Below are 18,471 nucleotides of genomic sequence, written 5' to 3'. Positions count from 1 at the left end.
AACACTGAAAAATCAATCGGCCTATGCAAAATTAAGTGTGCTTCATGACCCAGGTTATCATTACTGGGTGCAAAGAGAGAACATTCATTGAGTACACACCATTATAAGGTTAACTCCAGATGATTATAGAAAGTCAAGTAGATTGTGTCCCCTGATGCAGAATCTGGGATCATGACAGGATATGTGTTTTTAAACTCACTACAGTTCTATAATGAAATTTTTCGATGGACAGGAAGGACAATTTTAAAAGATAGATTTCATATATTAGGTGTCAATTTAGTTGTCCATACAGCTCTTGTCTTGAATTAACAAATTAGTGTGGAGATTTCGGCACTTTTGGGATGTTCCTTATTTCATAACTTATTAATTATTTAGGTATATTAATGTAATATTTTGAACAATTTTTTTTAAAAACACAATGTTAACCCTGTACTGTAAATGTACAGATAAAAAATTATTACAAAAAAAGTTTTTTTTTTAAATTTCAAAATTTAAAAGTGGTTTTATATTGTTACAAGCTTAATGAAAGTTCAACAGATTTAAAACAGGCAAGCAGTTGTGTAGTATTTCTAATGTGCCAGTGTTTGTTCTGTTACATACCCACAGCTGATAAACATGTTAAAAACAACAACAAAATGTAGAGGTAAACACATTTTTAACATTTAAATACATTCTTAAAACACACCCGGGAATGTTGAAATACAATCTGTTAATGAAGTGGAAAAACTTGGTTAGTCTCAAAAGCAAACATTATAATGTATTAAACGGCAGTTTGTCTCTCACAACCAATCTTAAAAAATTAAAATAATATACAGTCTTTATTCATAGAATTTCCAATGTCTAAAAAAACGGAAGAAATTATATGAAAAAAATTGTTACAAAATCAGAAAATATAATCACAATTTATATGGGATTGAGTGGATGCATGGTAGAGTGCACAAGTGCAATCCAGAACGTCTATAGAGTCAGTAGATTTTCCTCAGCCTATCCAGCTCTGATGGTTATCTGACTTACATAAGAGAAAATAAAGGCGGCTGGACATAGAACTCACCACACTATTCTTTTGTAAACAGGTGAACTTTATCTGGCCTACTGACTGCATGGTCATGATGGGTAAGTTAACTTTTTAAAATCTTGGTTTACAAGACAATTACTGGTGTTACATTACTGAAAAAATAAATAAACCACGTCCCAGTATTTTTATAAACTTAAACTGTAAAAATGTCTGTAAAAACTCTTAGAAAGAAAAAAAAGTCTGAAAATTAATTAGGTGTATAAAGAAAAAAAATTCTGGTTAATTAAAAACAATTTTTTTTATAGTGTGAGTACAATCAATTAGGAAAACCAATTTCCTACCGTGTAATGAAAACAAGTCTTACCAAGTCTTTCGAGTTTTAAAAAAGTGAAAAAAAAAATGACAAAGATCACCATACAAGGAAGACTAGGGCGACCAAATGTATGTAAGCTACACAACTTAAAATTTATTAAAGAAAATCTGGGTGAAAAAAAAACTTGAGTCTTTCACCTTACAACCCTTAACAATATGCAGGAATGTGGACTTTAAATGCAGAAATAATTAAAACAGTATTATAATTCAAACAACATTTCTCAAAAAATTATGATGCCAAAACAAATACTGTAGAATCTTTAGCATACAAATGGTTTTAAAAACAGAAATACAATATATTTTTGTAAAATAAATATACTGATATGTGGAGTTATTTGAAAAATAAAGTTTGCTTTGTTAAATGTAAAGTTTTTTTTTTCTAAAAATGTTTGTTAAGTACAATATATTTTTGTAAAATAAATATACTGAAATGTGGAGTTATTTAAAAAAAAATAAAGTTTGCTTTGTTAAATGTAATTTTTTTTTCTAAAAATGTTTGTTAAGTATTTATTTAAAAATAAACCACTCTTGTTGACTAACATTTCTACGGGTAACTTTAGATATTTATTCACTGCTATGCTATCTTATTTTAAGAAATATTGCACAATACATGATGTGGCTTGGCCAAGAAAGCCTAAAGCAACAAAATACTAGTAAATGTATTCATCTGCATGTAAGAAATTTGTAAAGTATATAAATATTAAAATGTTATTAAACTTTTTAAACACATCTGAAATCAAGTGAGTGCAATTAAGTTTTTGTTTAAAGGTCTTTTAAAAAAATAATTTAAGTAGTATGAGGGCATTCTTTTAGCCTAACATATAAGTCTACATGGTAAATGCCATAATGACTGACTGACACAGGTATAAGAATTGTTTCAAAGTAAGTCTGTGTCCTCACATTAAAGTACAAGCAAATGTGATCAACATTTTTAACTAGCTAAAATTCTATTACACAAACTAAGCTGTATAAATACTATTGTGGAATGAGATTTTTAAAAACAATTTAGAAAAAGTATTTAACAAAACAAATGTGCTGATGTGCATGCTGACTTCAGCAAAAACTGTAAATACCAAGATTAATGATTATAGCAGATCTTTAAAATAATGGAAAAAAATCATGATAAAAAATTTCCCTGACAAAGAAATGATAAAATATTTTGATCTTGTAGTATCCAATAAAGTATTAGATTCATTACATTTCAGGTAAGTCATTTTTTATCAAAAAAGTGATTTTATAATGGAACGTTTTAAGTAGTTTGTACATTCAAGCTTTACTAATTAAATTTAAAACAATTTAATAAAATAGCTGATATGTAGCAAAATAGCCTGTGATTAGTTTTTATCAAATATTGTAAATCAGAGTAAAAAAATGCTTTTAAAACAAAATCTATTTAATAATAACTGATATATTTTTAATGACTACATCTAGTTTCCACATAGAAAACTAAAGGTGAGCTCTATAGAAAATTGTAAAGCTATTCATGTGCATGTCAACAATGTTTAATAAAACGACACCTACTGTATACAATGCACAAGTCAAATGCTTTGGTGCATGCTTGATAACAGGTGCAAAAAAAAGGGGAGGGATGTGAATCACAAATTCTGCTTGAGCAACTGTTTAAGCGCCATCAATAAGTTAGTGGAATAGAGAGACTGGAAGAACATCCATAATGCTCGTATTATTCAGTCAATACAAATTATTCAAAAACCATCCCATGAAAATACATTAGCTGCGTACAGACAAGAAAAACGCAGCCTGTGTCATCTTAACCAATCCTTTTCATATTTCCTGTACAGCTTTTGAACTGCCCTTTTCCTTTTTTCCTGTGCAACTTTTTAACAAGTCTTTTCTAGTATTCCAAGTGCAACTATTTACCAGTTCATTCCACATTACAAATTTACCTTTTAATCAGTTCTTTCCACATTTACTTGAACAACTTTATTTTTGTTTTTCCCTTTTCCTGTGCAGCTTTTTACCATTCTATCAATAAGTTAATTTACATGTAATGCTAATGTGCTGACCAAAAAAATGTTCATTCTAGTGCTGAAATCTGATAGATTTAGCGCAGGACTGGCAGATTTTCAAAAGCGTAACCCGGGCGGCCAAGAGCAGCACAGTAAATGTAGACAAAATGGTAGCCTGTAAACAAAATAAGTTAATAGATTTACTTACATATTAAAGAAATACTAAATTAAAAATGTATGTAAAACATTATGTTTATTTAAGTTAGGCCCATGGGCTGGTATGGTTTAAGTGATTGGGCAGGCTATTTCTTTGTCTAGAATTTAATTCCTAGGGTCAACTTAAAATGGCTGGCCGTGGTGTTGACCACACCCGTTCCTACATTTGCCTTGGTTACAGATAAACTCTACTTCATCTGCCAAAGATATCAGAGCACATTGCAAACAAATTTAAAGTTATTTAAAGTTATTATTCACATGTGCCAAGATCATGCCTATAGTATTCAGTATGTAAAGTCTAGTTTTGATAAAGAAATAATAAACATTTAACCCAAAAAAAATTTCCAGCTTTAAAAAAAAACACTAAACGCACAAGAGTTCCCTCTTTAAAAAAGAATGATAAACACTAAACATTAAAGAGTTCCAACAGACTTACCCCCAGGAATAACACAGAGTAATCCAATAATTCCAAAGATCAGGCAGTGGTAACCTGAAAACAATAACAGCTTGAGTTATGGATCCTGAACAAAATTATCCCTGGATATTAACCAACCCTTTGAGGTTCATATAGGAAAACATTGACAAAAAAAATTAGTTTGAAAAACTAAAACAAGAGCGACAGTGTGCAATTCCATTCAAGAACTCCAACAAACTGAGCTCATTAACTCCAGTTAAAGCTCTTTCATATTTCTAAAATGCTGGGAATCCATGCTCTATGATAACATTGAACAAATATCAGTCTGGATGGTTACTTTGCGTTCACATAGAATTTATTTGTAGGCAATGTTTTAAGCTACATAAATAAGTAGGCGATACCAAACTGTCTTCAAATTTAAATTACATAAATAAGTAGACGATAACTTACTATCTTCAAATTACACATTTTTATTTACCATCTCCTAATATAAACCTCAGAAAATGTTCAAGGAGTTTAGCCAGACCACAAGTTCAACAAATATACATAAACCTTAAATTTAGCTTAACTTTGTTATATAATAAACTAATTAACAAAATTATAGAAACTGTAGTTTTATTAAAAGAAAACTATAAGCTAGTGACATTAACTGTCTGTTAACTTAGTCAATTTTTTAAAAAATCATATTTAAATATCAAATGTTTGTAGAAAGGCGCACTGTTGGTCATTTTTAAATTAGAGAAGTTGACTGTCAAAGAGGAAGTTCTAGATGACAGAGAAATCAATGTGAAAAAAAATTAAATTTTCCTGTAAACTCACCTCGAGCATGAGTGAGCGCAACACCTAGTCCAGTAAAGATCAATGCTGAGAAGGTAAAAGTTACAAAAGTATTCATTAATTAGCTGTCATTTAAAGAAATTTATAATCACTTTATCATTAGAACTAAAATACCGCCCCATTGATCACATTATTATGCATCTAAAGCATCACCCATACAAACTAACCTTAAACCTAACCCTGTGCTGTGGAATATCTAATCCTACTGGATGTTATATAAGTAATGATACGCTTTTGGTCAATTGGGCAGGTAAAGTAGAGTTGACCTATTTCAGGGGCTTCAGCAAATCAAAGCATAGTGTGATGAATTTCAAACAAAAGGATAGTGTGATCAATTGTATGCCCAGTCATCTTTACATGGGTGAACTCACAGTATGCCCTACTGACTCGAGCCCAGGATCTGACCCTGAGACTTTCAGGTTAGCAGTCTTGTGTTCTACCACCTTTCTAAAAAATGTGTGTTCCTACAACATACAAGCCAGAACTTACCTATCCCTAGTAGTGACAGGAAGGCTGAGGCTAGAACTATCTTCCAGTTTTCTTTCACTTTTGGGTGTCTGATCCAGCTTTACACACAATCAAACAAGCAATTATTTTATTTATTTTAAAATAATATATAATATGCTAATTGTATCAAGTTTAAGAAAATATATACAGTACCAGTTACAGGTCACTAAAACTTGCTGAAGAAGCTTAAACTCATGTTTTAATCAGTTTTTTCACTATTCTACTCTACTGTTCTTTGTAACATGTACCAAATAAATAGGGCTATATTATTAGTGTTATAATAAAGTGTTTGGTCATAGAGACAAAAGCTGATAAATTCAATTTCAACACACACAAAATACAAAAATAATTTAAACAGGCTAAAGATAGTAAAAGTAATTGTAAAAAGTTTTTCTTTATGATGAAGGAAAATCAAATCCATTTTAATAACAAAATAATAGACAATTTATTCCTAAAATACTATAGTTTTTAAAGATATTGTAACTTTTTAGTGTGCTGACCTGTCATGTTGGTTGAAAGATGTTTCAGAGTATCCGCTATGCCGATCACTAGAGTGGCTACTTAACAAAGAGTGCAGGGATGTGGGACGTACTGCCACTTTTCTGTCTACGCTGCACAGGGAAACAGTTAAAATTTAACTATTGATATTAAACTAGAATCAGAATTAAAAGAAATGGATGGGCCATTTTTTTAAAGATGAGACTATATGACATCACATGAATGGCACTAAAATGGAAAAAGAACACAGGGAAGGCCAAGGGAGATGTGGAGGAAAAGATAAAGACAAGGAGTGCAGTAAATTCAATGTTGCTGAAGCTAAAATATTTTTGTATGACTTACGTAACAACGGTAGCAGTATTGTCCCCTATTAATGGTTCTTTTAAATGTGTACCCTGAAGAAGAAAAAGCAAAAAAACATAATGATTTATGTTAGACCCAGTAATCCATTGGGCAGGTAAAGTAGAGTTCATATGTTTCTTGATCTCGGTATAGTATAATATGATTATGAAGGGATGTTGAAATGATTTATATTAGTTTGACCTAGTAATCCATTGGGCAGGTAAAGTAGAGTTCATATACTATATCTAGATTCTAGATCTCCAAGACGGAGACGTCGGTCGGAGAGTAGAGAAAGAGAGACTCAGTAGAGAGTAGAGTCTCAGTCAGTAGAGTGTAGAGACAGACTCGAGAGAGAGTACAGTGTATCTATCTAAGTACTCACTTTGAAATCATGAAGTTGGATATCAAGATCTTCATGTTCCCGTATTTTAGGACCAGGTGATAAATTGGAGCCAGTTGAACCATAAGCACGTATTGGCTCTTCTAGTTGTTTACCATCAGTGCTAATCCAACAATCAGTATCCATCGCATCATGTACATGAATAATATTACTAATTTTCGGATGTAAATACGGAAGACATATTTTCCTGACAACCAGCCAAACGATTACTATTCGCTTATGAACTGTATCATGATTATAGTTTCGCATTTTCTGTATTTGCATGAAATAATATCAATTTGTCAAGCAAAAACTTTGCAAGGATGACACTTCTTAATCTTAGGCCCTAAAGTGATTTATTCTTGTTGTTAATATTCCTAATTAGGCCTAAATGTTATTATTATAAGGTATATCCATAAACGACGGCAGGCTTTTAAAACTATTTTTTCCTCCTCACACCCCACTTCCTAAAATGATGTCAGCACCCCCTCCAGCCAACATTCCAGTTCTTTTTTTTAACATCACTTACTTTCTTAAATATTTACTGAGCTCGGTCAACACGGATTATATTAATCAGTTTCTATTTCAAATTACAAAACAGTTTTCTAAAACGGGAAATAACGGCTGAATTCATTTTATAAACAAACGTCAATCTTTCTGACCCACTCCTCCTCATCCTCACATATCATCACAAAATTCCAGCCCCCTAAAAAAGAGTGTGCCGCCTTCTACGGACGACCCCAAAGTTGAATAAATAGTAGAATAAACATAATTGTGTATACAATATACTTTTTTCATTTAAAATTAAATAGCCTTCATCAATCGATGTAGATCTATGTTTAAATTAAAGAAAAGTTTTCCAAATGTAGCCTAGTCGTGGGGTGTATGCAACCAGTGTTTCTTCCAGACTTTTTTCTCCGGTGGTGCACTTGAAATTTTTTTTGGGGGGGGGGGGGATGCGGACAACAATTTTCGGGGGGGGGGGGGGGGGCGGACACTGTCAAAAGTATATATTTTCTATATAAATTCCATTTCGTTCGGGGGGGGGGGGGGGCTGGAAGAAACTCTGTATGCAACATTATAATTCAAAACAGGGGACGTCAAGACTTATAGTATGGAGGGAGGGGTAACTAAGTGGGTAGTATGAGTTACATCAGGAAACCTACATTTGGTAATGTCGAAAAAAAATTACGCCAATGTTTAAATAGTTTAATGCCCATAGTACGTAACACCACAATTAGAAAATCTCCACTCTCCATTAAATCAGCGTGTTATATATACCACATTAAACAATATTGGCCTACAATTTTACGACACTGTATGTGTAAAACATTTTATTATATGTCAACAAAAAGCTATATTTTTTCTTAACACCCCCCCCCCCCCCCCCCCCCCCCCCAGTTGCTAGACCTCGCTTCCTTATTTATAAATGAAGTGACAACTAATGTCAACGGCTATATGACTAGAGCGTTAGTTCATTTATATAGTTTAACAAGTCTTTTTTCAAGTAGCATAAATGTTGTTTATAATTATTGGCATATCATTTACTTATTATAATTATTCTCTCAAACTAGATTATAGATTTTTTTGAACGTTTGTCTATCAGAGGGTCAGATTAGAAATCAGGGTCGTTACTCCTGATTTCCGCGGATTTAACTCACATGGGTCATCAACCGCTATCATCACTTTTCTAAACTGTAGGCCCGTAAACGGAACCTTACAGATCAGAATTATCCCTAACTGATAGACAATGAAATGAGCCGATTTTAATTTTATAAGTAAATACTAGTTGTAACATTTTTAAGGTTTTGACAGAAGTAATATTGCTTAGAAAATATAAAACCCGTCTAAACTTTATATGTCATTCATACTAATAAGAAAAACGTTAGTAATTAATAATTATGAATAGATTAGTTTTTAAAATATTTCACTTAATATTCAACGTTTAGAACATTTTTAAAATAACAATTCTTAAGTTCAGACACATTTAAAATGGAAGAGTTACCTCCCTTTTAAACTTTTAGGTCAGTATCGATGTTTACTAAAAGCGCCATCCAAAAAAAAAATTAATGATGTCATGCTTTTTCGCTAAGCACCTCTCCTTCCCCCCCCCCCCAATTTAATTCTAAATAGGGGATGTAAAAAAATTTGCTAAGTTTAATTTCCTGAAAAATTGTTTTTAAGAACCACTTATTGACTTAATTAAGTATTTCATTATTTATACCCACAATTCGATGCGTTCAGTTTGTTTTCTCAAATATGTCTAAAATGTAAAAAAAAAAAAAAATAATTACTGACTCCTTCTACATTTACATTTTTTAAAACACATCCGTTTAATAAATTAGCAATGTCTAAATGATAAATAAAAAGTTACAAATACATCTAGATCTATATGGGATGCATTTCTTAACTATTTCATTGATTAAATGTTTTATAAGATTAATTTGTTTTTCGATTCTTAGAGTTGTGTATTTCAAGGGAGGTCACCTTGTTTACTTCCTGCACGTGGAACACTCATAACAACAAATCTTTGTAACGCAAGTCGTTTTACTGTTGCTGTATCGTCGGATAGAATAAAACTTTAAAAATGAGCCAACCTGAACTGAGCGATGCCGCATTAAAATTTGTCAATGAATTAGAAATGGAAATGATGGTTGATATGTACAACAGGTAGGCTACGAAAGCGGATGAGGGTAAAATAATAAAAATAATTTTAAAATAGTGAAGAAGTGGGTAATCTATCGTTTTGGGTACGTAAAATCGCCCGCGGCTATTTATGTACGAAAACGTTACCTCATTGTCAAGGCTTTAATAGAAGTATATTGTGATATGTTTGTGTCAAATATTATAGATAAATGAATAATAAACCTAAATCAATGGCTAAATATATCGATATAGGCCAGAAATTAACTTTAAACAGCAGTGTCTGAGAGCAAGATTTGCTATATAATAGGCCGCCTCATTGCTTAGATGGCTGGATTGACCTCTGACCCTGAAACGTCACGCGTCGTTTTCTGACGGTTTTTACGTTTATTTTAGGGGTCCGGTCCTATCCACGACAGATGAAAAAGCTGTTAATCTCGCAAATTCTTATCATTATTTTAACACAAGATGCTAATAATATGGATAATATTAGTCTGGCGCGTTGCTTAGATGGTAGGATTGACCTCTGACCCTGAAACGTCACACGTCGTTTTCTGACGGTTTTTACGTTTATTTTAGGGGTCCCATCCACGACAAATGAAAAAACTGTTTATATCGCAAATTCTCATCATTATTTTAATGCAAATTGCTAATAAAATGGATAATATGCCTTAGAATGCCAGAAAAAATCGCAAGATTCGTGGTTGTAAATAATGAGAGGATTTCTAGTGGAGCACTCTCCGTAAAAACTGAACCGCCGCCAAAAACGACCGACTAACGGGGAAAACGGCTCGACTAACTGTACATTAATATATAATTGATATATTTATCATGTATATTTACAGTATTTTTGATTACTTTTTCCAAAATCTCACTCGAGGATGAGGTACCCACGCTGACATTTCTATCCGCTATTTTTAGTATCATGACGTCATTGTTACGCTAGTTACCTCACAGAAACTAGTTTTTGTTTTTTGCGGAATGAACTGTTAAATCTAGTATTTTAATTATAATTCAATTGTAGCATGTGCGGAAAAAGTAAAATTATGGACATTATTATTGTATTAGTAATTTTATTAGTATATTGATTTTTTTTCTTCACTGTGGGCCGACAGTAGCTGCATTGAATTTAATTCGTGACCGGTGGTTAACCTCGTCAACGCTGCGTGGCATATTCGTTTATATAATCAATGATGCTCGTTCAGTGGGCTTTTTCAGAGCTAGGCCTAATTACGGGCGATTTTTAGACTTAATTGATCGGCCGTTAGCCTTTTTCATTGCTGCGTATTTTTAAAAAATGCTCGTTCAGCGGCCTTTTTTTTTTTTTGGCGCTAAATAATCTGTTTACGTGCATTTTAAGCGTTTATTTATTTATTTTTTTAAGCTAGACGTAGATCTAGTTAAATTTTTTTTTTATACAGCTGGCCGTCTAGCATACCTGATATGTGAACTTTTAAAAAAATTACCGAACTTTAAAAAAAAATGACAAGAAGTAGGGAAGTAGGTCTGTTTTTCAATTTGATTGAAGAAGGGGGGGGGGAGAAGAGAGAGAGAAGTGAAGACACCGACCATCTCGTGTACGCGTGTTCAATCTATGACGTGTACTATGGGCCTGCTGAACTCACTGTGACCCGCGACCGTGGTGGGATTTTTCATCTACAGTATAGTAAATGTAAGCAAGCAATCACGCGAGTGACGATGTTTGGAGATTTTATTTTAAAAAAATAATCACATACGTCATGTTTTCAAGATGAAAAAAAAATGTAATGTAAAAAAAAAAAAGACACTAATACCATGTATGAACCTCAGCTGCCACGCTGTTGACTCAATATAATGTGAATTGAGTGTAAAATGTATTTGTATTTATAAACTATCATAACTATTACTATCATATTATTTTAAGCATATTTATTATTTAAAATTAGAATTTGATATAAAAATATTTATTATGGTCATTTGATTTATGCAGGTGTTCATTACTTCTTAAATTGGTATGAATATCATGTGGAGTAGAATTTAATAAATAATAAAATAACTAGATCTAGTTTGATTATCAACGAGTTGCTTTTTGTTATTTTCCGGTGAGTAAATTACCTAAGCTGACGCAATTACCATGGCGGGAATTAAAAGCTCGTGTACACAAGTCCACGACATCATGTTATGCCGGTCGAGGGCCAAGAACACTGTTTTGTCATTCATTTTCCACTTTTGATTAATTTTCAAATTCTCTTTTTTCTCATCAACCGAGTAAGCTAGATATTTAAATGTGGTGTCAAATGTTCTCTTAAGGGGTAAGGAAGTTAATGGTGTATTTGAAATAACAGAATATTTTATTTTAAAAAATCCATAATTCAACCTATATGAAACTAGGCTTTTTGATGAGAATTACAGAATGATTTTTTGTATTAAAAATGTATCAATAATAGCTTGCACACTAGTAAACTTAGCCAATTTAGCATATTTTAACTTTCTGTGCAAAGTCATTATTACTGAAAAAAATTCCAAAGTCAGGTCAGCCTGTGGCACCCTCCACTGAACTTGACAGAAGGAAAAAAAACTTGACCCGTGACCTTCATTAAAACAGAATTTGCTTTTGTTTTTTTTTTTTTTAATTTTTAGTAAACATGTGCTTAATCTTACCCAATAAGTGATAAAAATTTGAAAATTAATTTTAATTACTGGTGTAAAGTGAGATAAACAGTTTAATAAACACGTGTTTTCTTGAGGGGGTGTGGCCCGGGTGTGGCACATCCTGACATCGCATTGTTTGTAACTTTATATTTCTGTGTTTTATGACTATATTTGTTCACAATCAGCATGCTATGCTTTTAGTTTTGATAAAGGGTAAGTATATCAAGTTACAAAACCTGTTCAGTTTAAAAAATAACGAAAACGATCATCAATGAAGAAAGAGTAAACATTCTATTTTTAGGTGTGACACAAAAAAAAGTCATAAATCTAGCCAAATGATTGGATTCTTGCGCATCACACATTTTCCCGCGCTTCGTGTTCACCAAAAAAGATTATAATAAAATGGCATTATTATTCTTACAGAGCTTATCTCATGCCTACAATAAATTATTACCAGTTTATTGTAATGTGTGTAAAATTAATGCTTTCAAGTAAAAAATAGCAATAGTCTGGTTAAAAATAGCAGCGGTATTTTATAGTTATTTGATTCGAAAGATAAGAATTATATAGAGCTACTTTCACTAAGGCGCCGCTTGCGAGACAAAGAAATTTGGCCAAATTCTTAAACAGACTTAAATAGAAACGGATAGTTCCGATTTCTTAAATTAATGATGGCTTCGTAATCATTAGTTTTATCCCTCTACCCATTAGTGAAAGCGAAACTGGTCGCCATTTTTGGTAAGCGCATGAGCCGTGAGATGGCGTCAAAACAACAAACCCGGAAGCTGTGAATCGAACGGCCTACATGAATCTAACTTTAAACTAGGTGTTTGAGATAAATATTAGTAGATAAAAACAGCGGCCATCTTTCCAAATAAAATTTAGAGTAGTTTTCCTATTCGTATGTATATTGTGTTGACTTTGTTGTTTAATATACATAGCTGTCTTGTTTAATGTAAGTAGTAGAGGGCTGTCTTCTTATCTTTAATTTCAATTGAAATAAAGGCTATGTATGTAGGCCTACATCCAAGTCCAAGATCTCACAAACTTTTGGGAGGTCCAACATTTATTAATCCCTTTTGTACTGATGAACTTGTCTATTATTAGGTCGTCCATATTCTTCATAAATGACATTGAACTCAAAATATGAGACGGGGTAAAAAAATTTTTTAAAATGATGAACAATTTATTCGTTTTTGTTGGAAATTGTGATTACGCGTTCGGGTATAGTAGAACTGCGATATGATATTAAATCATCATCTTGCTTTTAGTGACGATTGGGGGAAAGGGAATTCGTCTGGAAAAGTATGATGTCATTTATTATTTGAATTGTGTCCTGTTTAGGAAATCCACCTCAAAAGTAGTGTCAATTTGGCATGCATGTCTAGATTTGGATGATACTTCGCCTTTGACAACTGTATATGGTAGGGTATCCACAAACACTTGTATAAATTAATAAAATTGTATTGACACTGAAATATTTGCCATATTAAAAAGGACAAGTTAGTTTCCTTTCTTTTGAGCTCGCAGCAGCGCACAATGTGAATGTGAAAAAAGTTCCCTTTTCAAACTTGACGGTCCATTGGATGGGGACAGTGAAGTAGTGTTTTGAAGGGATCATGTGATCAGCAGCCTTTACTTTCTCTAACGTCCAATAGAGCTGAGTGGACTAAGGGACGTTCTACTGAATTTCTTTTCCTGCCTGCAGCAACTATCAAATTGTGTACATCTATCTTCTTGCTTTGTTCTTAAACTTTAGATCTCTATGTAAGAGATTGCTGGCTGTTATTACAAGAAATACAATATTCAATATTAACATGATAAAAATGTCGTTGAAAATGTATAGAAGCTAATTCTTCCATTGAACATGTATAGGTGTTTAAATATACTCTAAATGTTTGTGTCTAATCGAAATGATTTTAATTTCAGCGGAAAGAGATCTGAATAAGTCTATAATAATCAATGAGCCAACGTAGTCAATACATCTAGCAATAATTAGCTGCTTATCCATATTTAACCAAAAAGATTTTTTTTTATCTTATTATTCATTTCAATATGTCATGTTGTATAATTGTGACAAGTACTAATGTAGTAAGAAGGGCTGCTGGATGAAATTAGATTCAACGTCGCTAGTTTTACTATAAATTATAATGGATTATCATGTTTTTAAATTCTGTGTAACCTATGTGTAATGTAATACTATAAATGAGTCTAAATGAATCACAAAGCATTTGATACTGTCAACCACGATCAAGACTGTTCAGTGTTTTAACAGATCAAACATTTTTTTTGCTGTCTATTTGCTGTTTATTTTATTACTTGTTGATTGTTTTAGATAACTTGAATTTATACAGTATTTAAATTATTATTATTTTTTATGTACAGTATTTAAATTTTTTTTTTTTTTTATTTCAGAATGACACAAGCATGCCAAAGGAAGTGTATACCAGCTAAATACAAAGATCCTGAGCTTTCAAAAGGTGAAGCTGTCTGTATTGACAGATGTGTAGCCAAATATCTTGAAGTGCATGATAGGATAGGAAAAAAACTAACTGCACTTTCCCAGCAAGATGAAGCAACCATGAAAAAGATGCAACAGCAAGTCCAACCATCAGGAAAATAAGTATTCTGTGGTTTATGAACAGTTGCTACCAATTATATTATTATTACAATACCACATTGCAAGCCGTTATGACATTCTGTCAGTGCAGTAATATTTTTGAAGTACCTTCTACATGATTAAAGTAAAATCAAATTGACAGCTTTACCATTAGCACAAGTCTTTATCTTGAATCTCCAAAACTAATTACTAGAGCTTTTTTATATTGGAGCTGCAAATTTCAAACTGAAGTTTCAGATGTTTTAATTTATTTTTCAAACATTGTGTGATGTTTTAAAGATATGTTAGGCAGTTGTTTTATATTTGGTTCTTAGTGAGAATACTCATGGCATGCATTTTCAGTACTGCAGCTATGCATAGTCCTGTGTGACATTTGTTAATGCTGATAGGTAAAAATAGAACCTGACCATAATTTATGATTTTAAGAATTTTTTAATTATTTAATTATTTAAATGGAAGTGATAGCATTGGTTGAAGTAACTTTAAAAAGAATGATTGGAAGTATTTGAAGTGTGCATACTTCTGGAGCTCGTGGTGATTTATAATATAATAATATTATATTATTTATGTTAATATAATTACCGTTATAAGCCTGTATGTTTTGATACCAGATTTTTTTCAATTTGATTATTTTAAAATGTATGTGTGGTAGACTTTCACTGTTGAAGGTATGAGTGGTTGTTATCAGTGTGATATAGATGAGACCATTGTTAACTGTGCATTTTATATTAACAGAACATTTTAGAAATGTTCTGATTAATAAAGTTGGATGTGAATAGATCTTGTTCTTGTTAATAACTTTTTTCTCTCTGTGTTCTTTGTTTTTAAAATGCATTACATGAAGGACTGCCTTTTCATATCAGTAAATATGAAAAGAAAAACTGAATACAATTTGTATTCTTTTTATTTCTGTTCTTCAGAAGTTAAACAGAAAAAAATTATAGTCTTATTCAGTAATTAGTTAATGCTTAAGGCATCTGTACCAAAATGTAGAATGTGTTAACTACTGTAAGCAAGCTTAAGATACAGATATCTTGTTACCACATATCAATATCTGCCAAATTATTTTACATCTTTTACTAGGGCTAATGCATGTTGTACTCAAAGTGATTTTATACAAGTCTTTTTTAATGCTGTTAAATCAGAAACTCAAGAATCTAAGATTGTAGACACCTACATTGATCATACACCTCAAACAGTTGAAAGTTACGTTACACAGTATTTTATTTCTGTCAAATATTTCACTTCAGCTCACACACATAATGTTAACATAAAATCACAGAAATTATTCAGTTTCATTTTTATCAGAATAAAAAAGGCAAAAGTCAATACCACCACCTGGTATTTATAATAATCTCACATTTTGACAAAATTATGTAGGGAATTGACAAAATGTAAATTGAATAATTGCTAAAAAAAAATGTATAGATGTAGAAACATAATTTTATCAGTTTCTTCACTGTATGTATTTAAATACCCTGTTGATTAACTTGTTTAAAACACACTAGTATAATCAGAAGATTGCACTTGAAAAATATTGAGTTACATTCACAACACATTTTCAAAAATTGAACATAACAATATCCATGGATTGTTGACATTTGCTGTGAAGAATTTGGTGGCCTTTGATATTTTTGAAGATTAAATTTTTAATTATGAAAAATTAAAGGATATTTATTTCTGCACATATAAGCACACACAAATTGGATGCAGGACATCAAGGAATGGACTAGGCTGCCAATCAGTTGCGGTTACTAAATATATCATAGGACTTAAAAAGATTAGATAGCAAACCATGACCATACTGGGGTTTGGGATTAATACACTCTATACTGAAAAACACAGGAAACCACTCAAAAAGGCTGTATAATTAAAAAATAAATCGCTTAGGGGTAAAAATGGATTGTTACAATGCCTATGAAGTCATTGCTGTGATGATTTTTAATCATAAAAGTAAGATAATGCATAAACTTTGACAAAAATTATGCCGAATTTGAGGGGTTAAAATAGATTTAAAACTTTTTAATAGCATTAACTAAAGTAACTATGACCACTACAACACTACAAGTGTTCTTAGTCTGTCCACACACCACTATAGTTTAATCCATCAGAGTTAACTCCACTGTGAGGATGCTCAGACACAAAACACCCCACTCTGTAGACCAGAGCCCCACTGCTACCTGGACAGGTACAAGTTGTGTATGTGTACCTTGTCCAGTTACCATCCACCTCTTGTCTATGGACCCAGCGACCTACAGAGACGTGCTTTGAACAGCCATGAGGATGTGACACTATAATGGTTAGCTTGTGTACATCTCTATGAATTGTGTATTTGTCATTTACTTTCCGGGGACGGCGTGGTCGAGTCGGTAAAGCTCATGGTTGCTAAACCGAAAAGTCTCGAGTTCGAACCCTCGGGCAGATGAGGCTCGTTAGCTGGGGACAGCCACTCTTCTAGGAGAGACAACTCCAAAATTAAACAACTGCTGCCTTGTAGTTTGTTCTTGGTTGGACAAAGGCTATGGAAGCAAATCCAAAAAGAAAAGCAGGCTGAAATCGGAGTCAATGGCCTCAATGGCGCATAACCAGTTGACACGTAACGCTTAATTGTGTTGGAGGTGTGGTCGAGTCGGCAAAAAGCTCATGGTTGATAAATTCGAACAAAAAAGCCTCAAACCCACTGGCAGATAAATCTCGATCCCCTTCAACACTAATAATTAAGAACGAAGAAGAAGAAGATTTACTTTCCTCCATAGAGCAACTTGCCATCTCTTCATCAGCCCCAGCTTGTCACCTACCTCTAAGTCATGTGTCACATAAGTTAAAAGACTCAAGTCCCATGCAGTGACCCCATCCTCCATCTTCCACCCATATATGTTGACCACTGGACTTGTATCATCATCAAACCATAATCTACAGCTTGACTGTATCACCTCACTTGAATCATAAACTACATGTTTGGCCGTTTGCACGTGAACCCCCCACCAGACTTTACTGGGTGTGTCCGAGTTAACACATTCAGGACATGGGCAAGTCCTGTCCTTTCTTTCTTGTGTGTGTTTGATCACCTGCCACACCTTCCCCGTTCCTGTTCTCATCGAGTTCTTTCCCCTGTTGTTGTAGCAAGGATATGGATCTGAAGTGCCCGGTAAGAACTCAGGTCTGCCTAGACTGGTGAACTGAACCGCTATCCTGACAGTTAGGTCAGCTACAACTTTTGTGAGGCCTAGCAGGAGGTCGTCATGGAAACTAGGAGGAAAATGTTCAATGGTTAACTCATTTACAGGGACAAAATTTTTATGGCCAGGGTTTTTCTTACAGTTTGCCAGGTGGGTGTGTAGATCTACCTCACCTTGACCTTCAATGCATTCCTGTACTTCATGTGTGCCTGTACAGGATGATAAGAAAGTTTCAGTAATTCAACCATATCACTATTTGTTAAACTTTGATCAACTTAATACAAAAAAAAATAATTAAACCTTCCTATAGTCACCTCAACCAGTAAAAAATAAATGCTACAACACAAATTCAGCATCAACCATTGAGCATGCTTGCTCTTATTAGTGCCAGAATTTATTTTAAACAGGTATAGTTTTTATTTTCAACATGATAAGAAAATAAATGACATCATACCTGTAAAATATTTAGAAATTTCTTCACTGGCTGCGCTGTGGTTATTTAAACTATATCCACCCTCTTCTAGCTCTTCACTGGCCATATTGGTGTGGTCTTCTTTACTGGTTAATCTGTTAAAATTAAAATGTTCCACTCATATTAACTTTTATTTCTTATTAATGAGCACAAACCAACATGGTTAGGTAATAGATATTACCCTCAAAGTTGTTTTTAAAAATGTTTTTATAGCTTCATTAAGTAATGTGTTTCAGTTTTGATATGTCAAGAAGTAAGGATTTGATTCTATTTTAGCCTCTATTCTATATAATAAATATATAAAAGATATAAATATATAGTGTATATATATATATATATATATATATATATATATATATATATATATATATATATATA

The 18,471-nt window shown here is 32.6% G+C and overlaps 3 protein-coding genes and 1 non-coding gene across 4 annotated transcripts; 1 reads left to right on the top strand and 3 right to left on the bottom strand.

The window, feature by feature from the left end:
- Positions 1 to 2,450: 2,450 nt before the first annotated feature.
- LOC131928107 (transmembrane protein 134) lies at positions 2,451 to 6,768 on the bottom strand. The gene is made up of 7 exons (XM_059284035.1): positions 6,552 to 6,768; positions 6,170 to 6,222; positions 5,830 to 5,940; positions 5,312 to 5,388; positions 4,805 to 4,849; positions 4,007 to 4,060; positions 2,451 to 3,529 (listed from the first exon to the last, which is right to left on the bottom strand). Exons 1-7 carry the CDS (start codon positions 6,693 to 6,695, stop codon positions 3,450 to 3,452), a joined length of 564 nt encoding a protein of 187 aa, XP_059140018.1. The 5' UTR covers positions 6,696 to 6,768; the 3' UTR covers positions 2,451 to 3,449.
- A 1,389-nt stretch (positions 6,769 to 8,157) lies between these two features.
- LOC131928112 (U8 small nucleolar RNA) lies at positions 8,158 to 8,295 on the bottom strand. Its single transcript, XR_009383730.1, has one exon. It is a non-coding gene; the product is annotated as a U8 small nucleolar RNA (small nucleolar RNA).
- A 726-nt stretch (positions 8,296 to 9,021) lies between these two features.
- LOC131928111 (mitochondrial import inner membrane translocase subunit Tim10) lies at positions 9,022 to 15,220 on the top strand. Its single transcript, XM_059284038.1, has 2 exons — positions 9,022 to 9,218; positions 14,238 to 15,220. Exons 1-2 carry the CDS (start codon positions 9,136 to 9,138, stop codon positions 14,443 to 14,445), a joined length of 291 nt encoding a protein of 96 aa, XP_059140021.1. The 5' UTR covers positions 9,022 to 9,135; the 3' UTR covers positions 14,446 to 15,220.
- A 171-nt stretch (positions 15,221 to 15,391) lies between these two features.
- Positions 15,392 to 18,237, bottom strand: LOC131928097 (uncharacterized). The gene is made up of 2 exons (XM_059284014.1): positions 18,076 to 18,237; positions 15,392 to 17,830 (listed from the first exon to the last, which is right to left on the bottom strand). The coding sequence occupies exons 1-2, from the start codon at positions 18,158 to 18,160 to the stop codon at positions 17,160 to 17,162; spliced, it is 756 nt and encodes a 251-aa protein (XP_059139997.1). The 5' UTR covers positions 18,161 to 18,237; the 3' UTR covers positions 15,392 to 17,159.
- Between the last annotated feature and the right edge of the window lie 234 nt (positions 18,238 to 18,471).

The sequence above is a fragment of the Physella acuta genome, unplaced genomic scaffold (assembly GCF_028476545.2).
Source record: "Physella acuta isolate Inbredline_101_S28 unplaced genomic scaffold, ASM2847654v3 ptg001463l, whole genome shotgun sequence".
Taxonomy (NCBI): domain Eukaryota; kingdom Metazoa; phylum Mollusca; class Gastropoda; family Physidae; genus Physella; species Physella acuta.
The sequence above is the reverse complement of the archived record's forward strand: the minus strand, read 5'-3'. Positions and strand labels throughout refer to the sequence as shown.

Excerpts from the sequence above, each read along its gene's own strand:
- LOC131928107 (XM_059284035.1), bottom strand. The coding sequence starts at position 6,695 with ATGGATACTGATTGTTGGATTAGCACTGATGGTAAACAACTAGAAGAG. Across the intron at positions 6,223-6,551 it reads TCCAACTTCATGATTTCAAA|GGTACACATTTAAAAGAACC; the intron begins GTGAGTACTTAG and ends TTTCTTCTTCAG. Across the intron at positions 5,389-5,829 it reads TCTTTCAACCAACATGACAG|CTGGATCAGACACCCAAAAG; the intron begins GTCAGCACACTA and ends TTGTGTGTAAAG.
- LOC131928111 (XM_059284038.1), top strand. The coding sequence starts at position 9,136 with ATGAGCCAACCTGAACTGAGCGATGCCGCATTAAAATTTGTCAATGAA. Across the intron at positions 9,219-14,237 it reads ATGGTTGATATGTACAACAG|AATGACACAAGCATGCCAAA; the intron begins GTAGGCTACGAA and ends TTTTTATTTCAG.
- LOC131928097 (XM_059284014.1), bottom strand. The coding sequence starts at position 18,160 with ATGGCCAGTGAAGAGCTAGAAGAGGGTGGATATAGTTTAAATAACCAC. Across the intron at positions 17,831-18,075 it reads AATTTCTAAATATTTTACAG|GCACACATGAAGTACAGGAA; the intron begins GTATGATGTCAT and ends CATCCTGTACAG.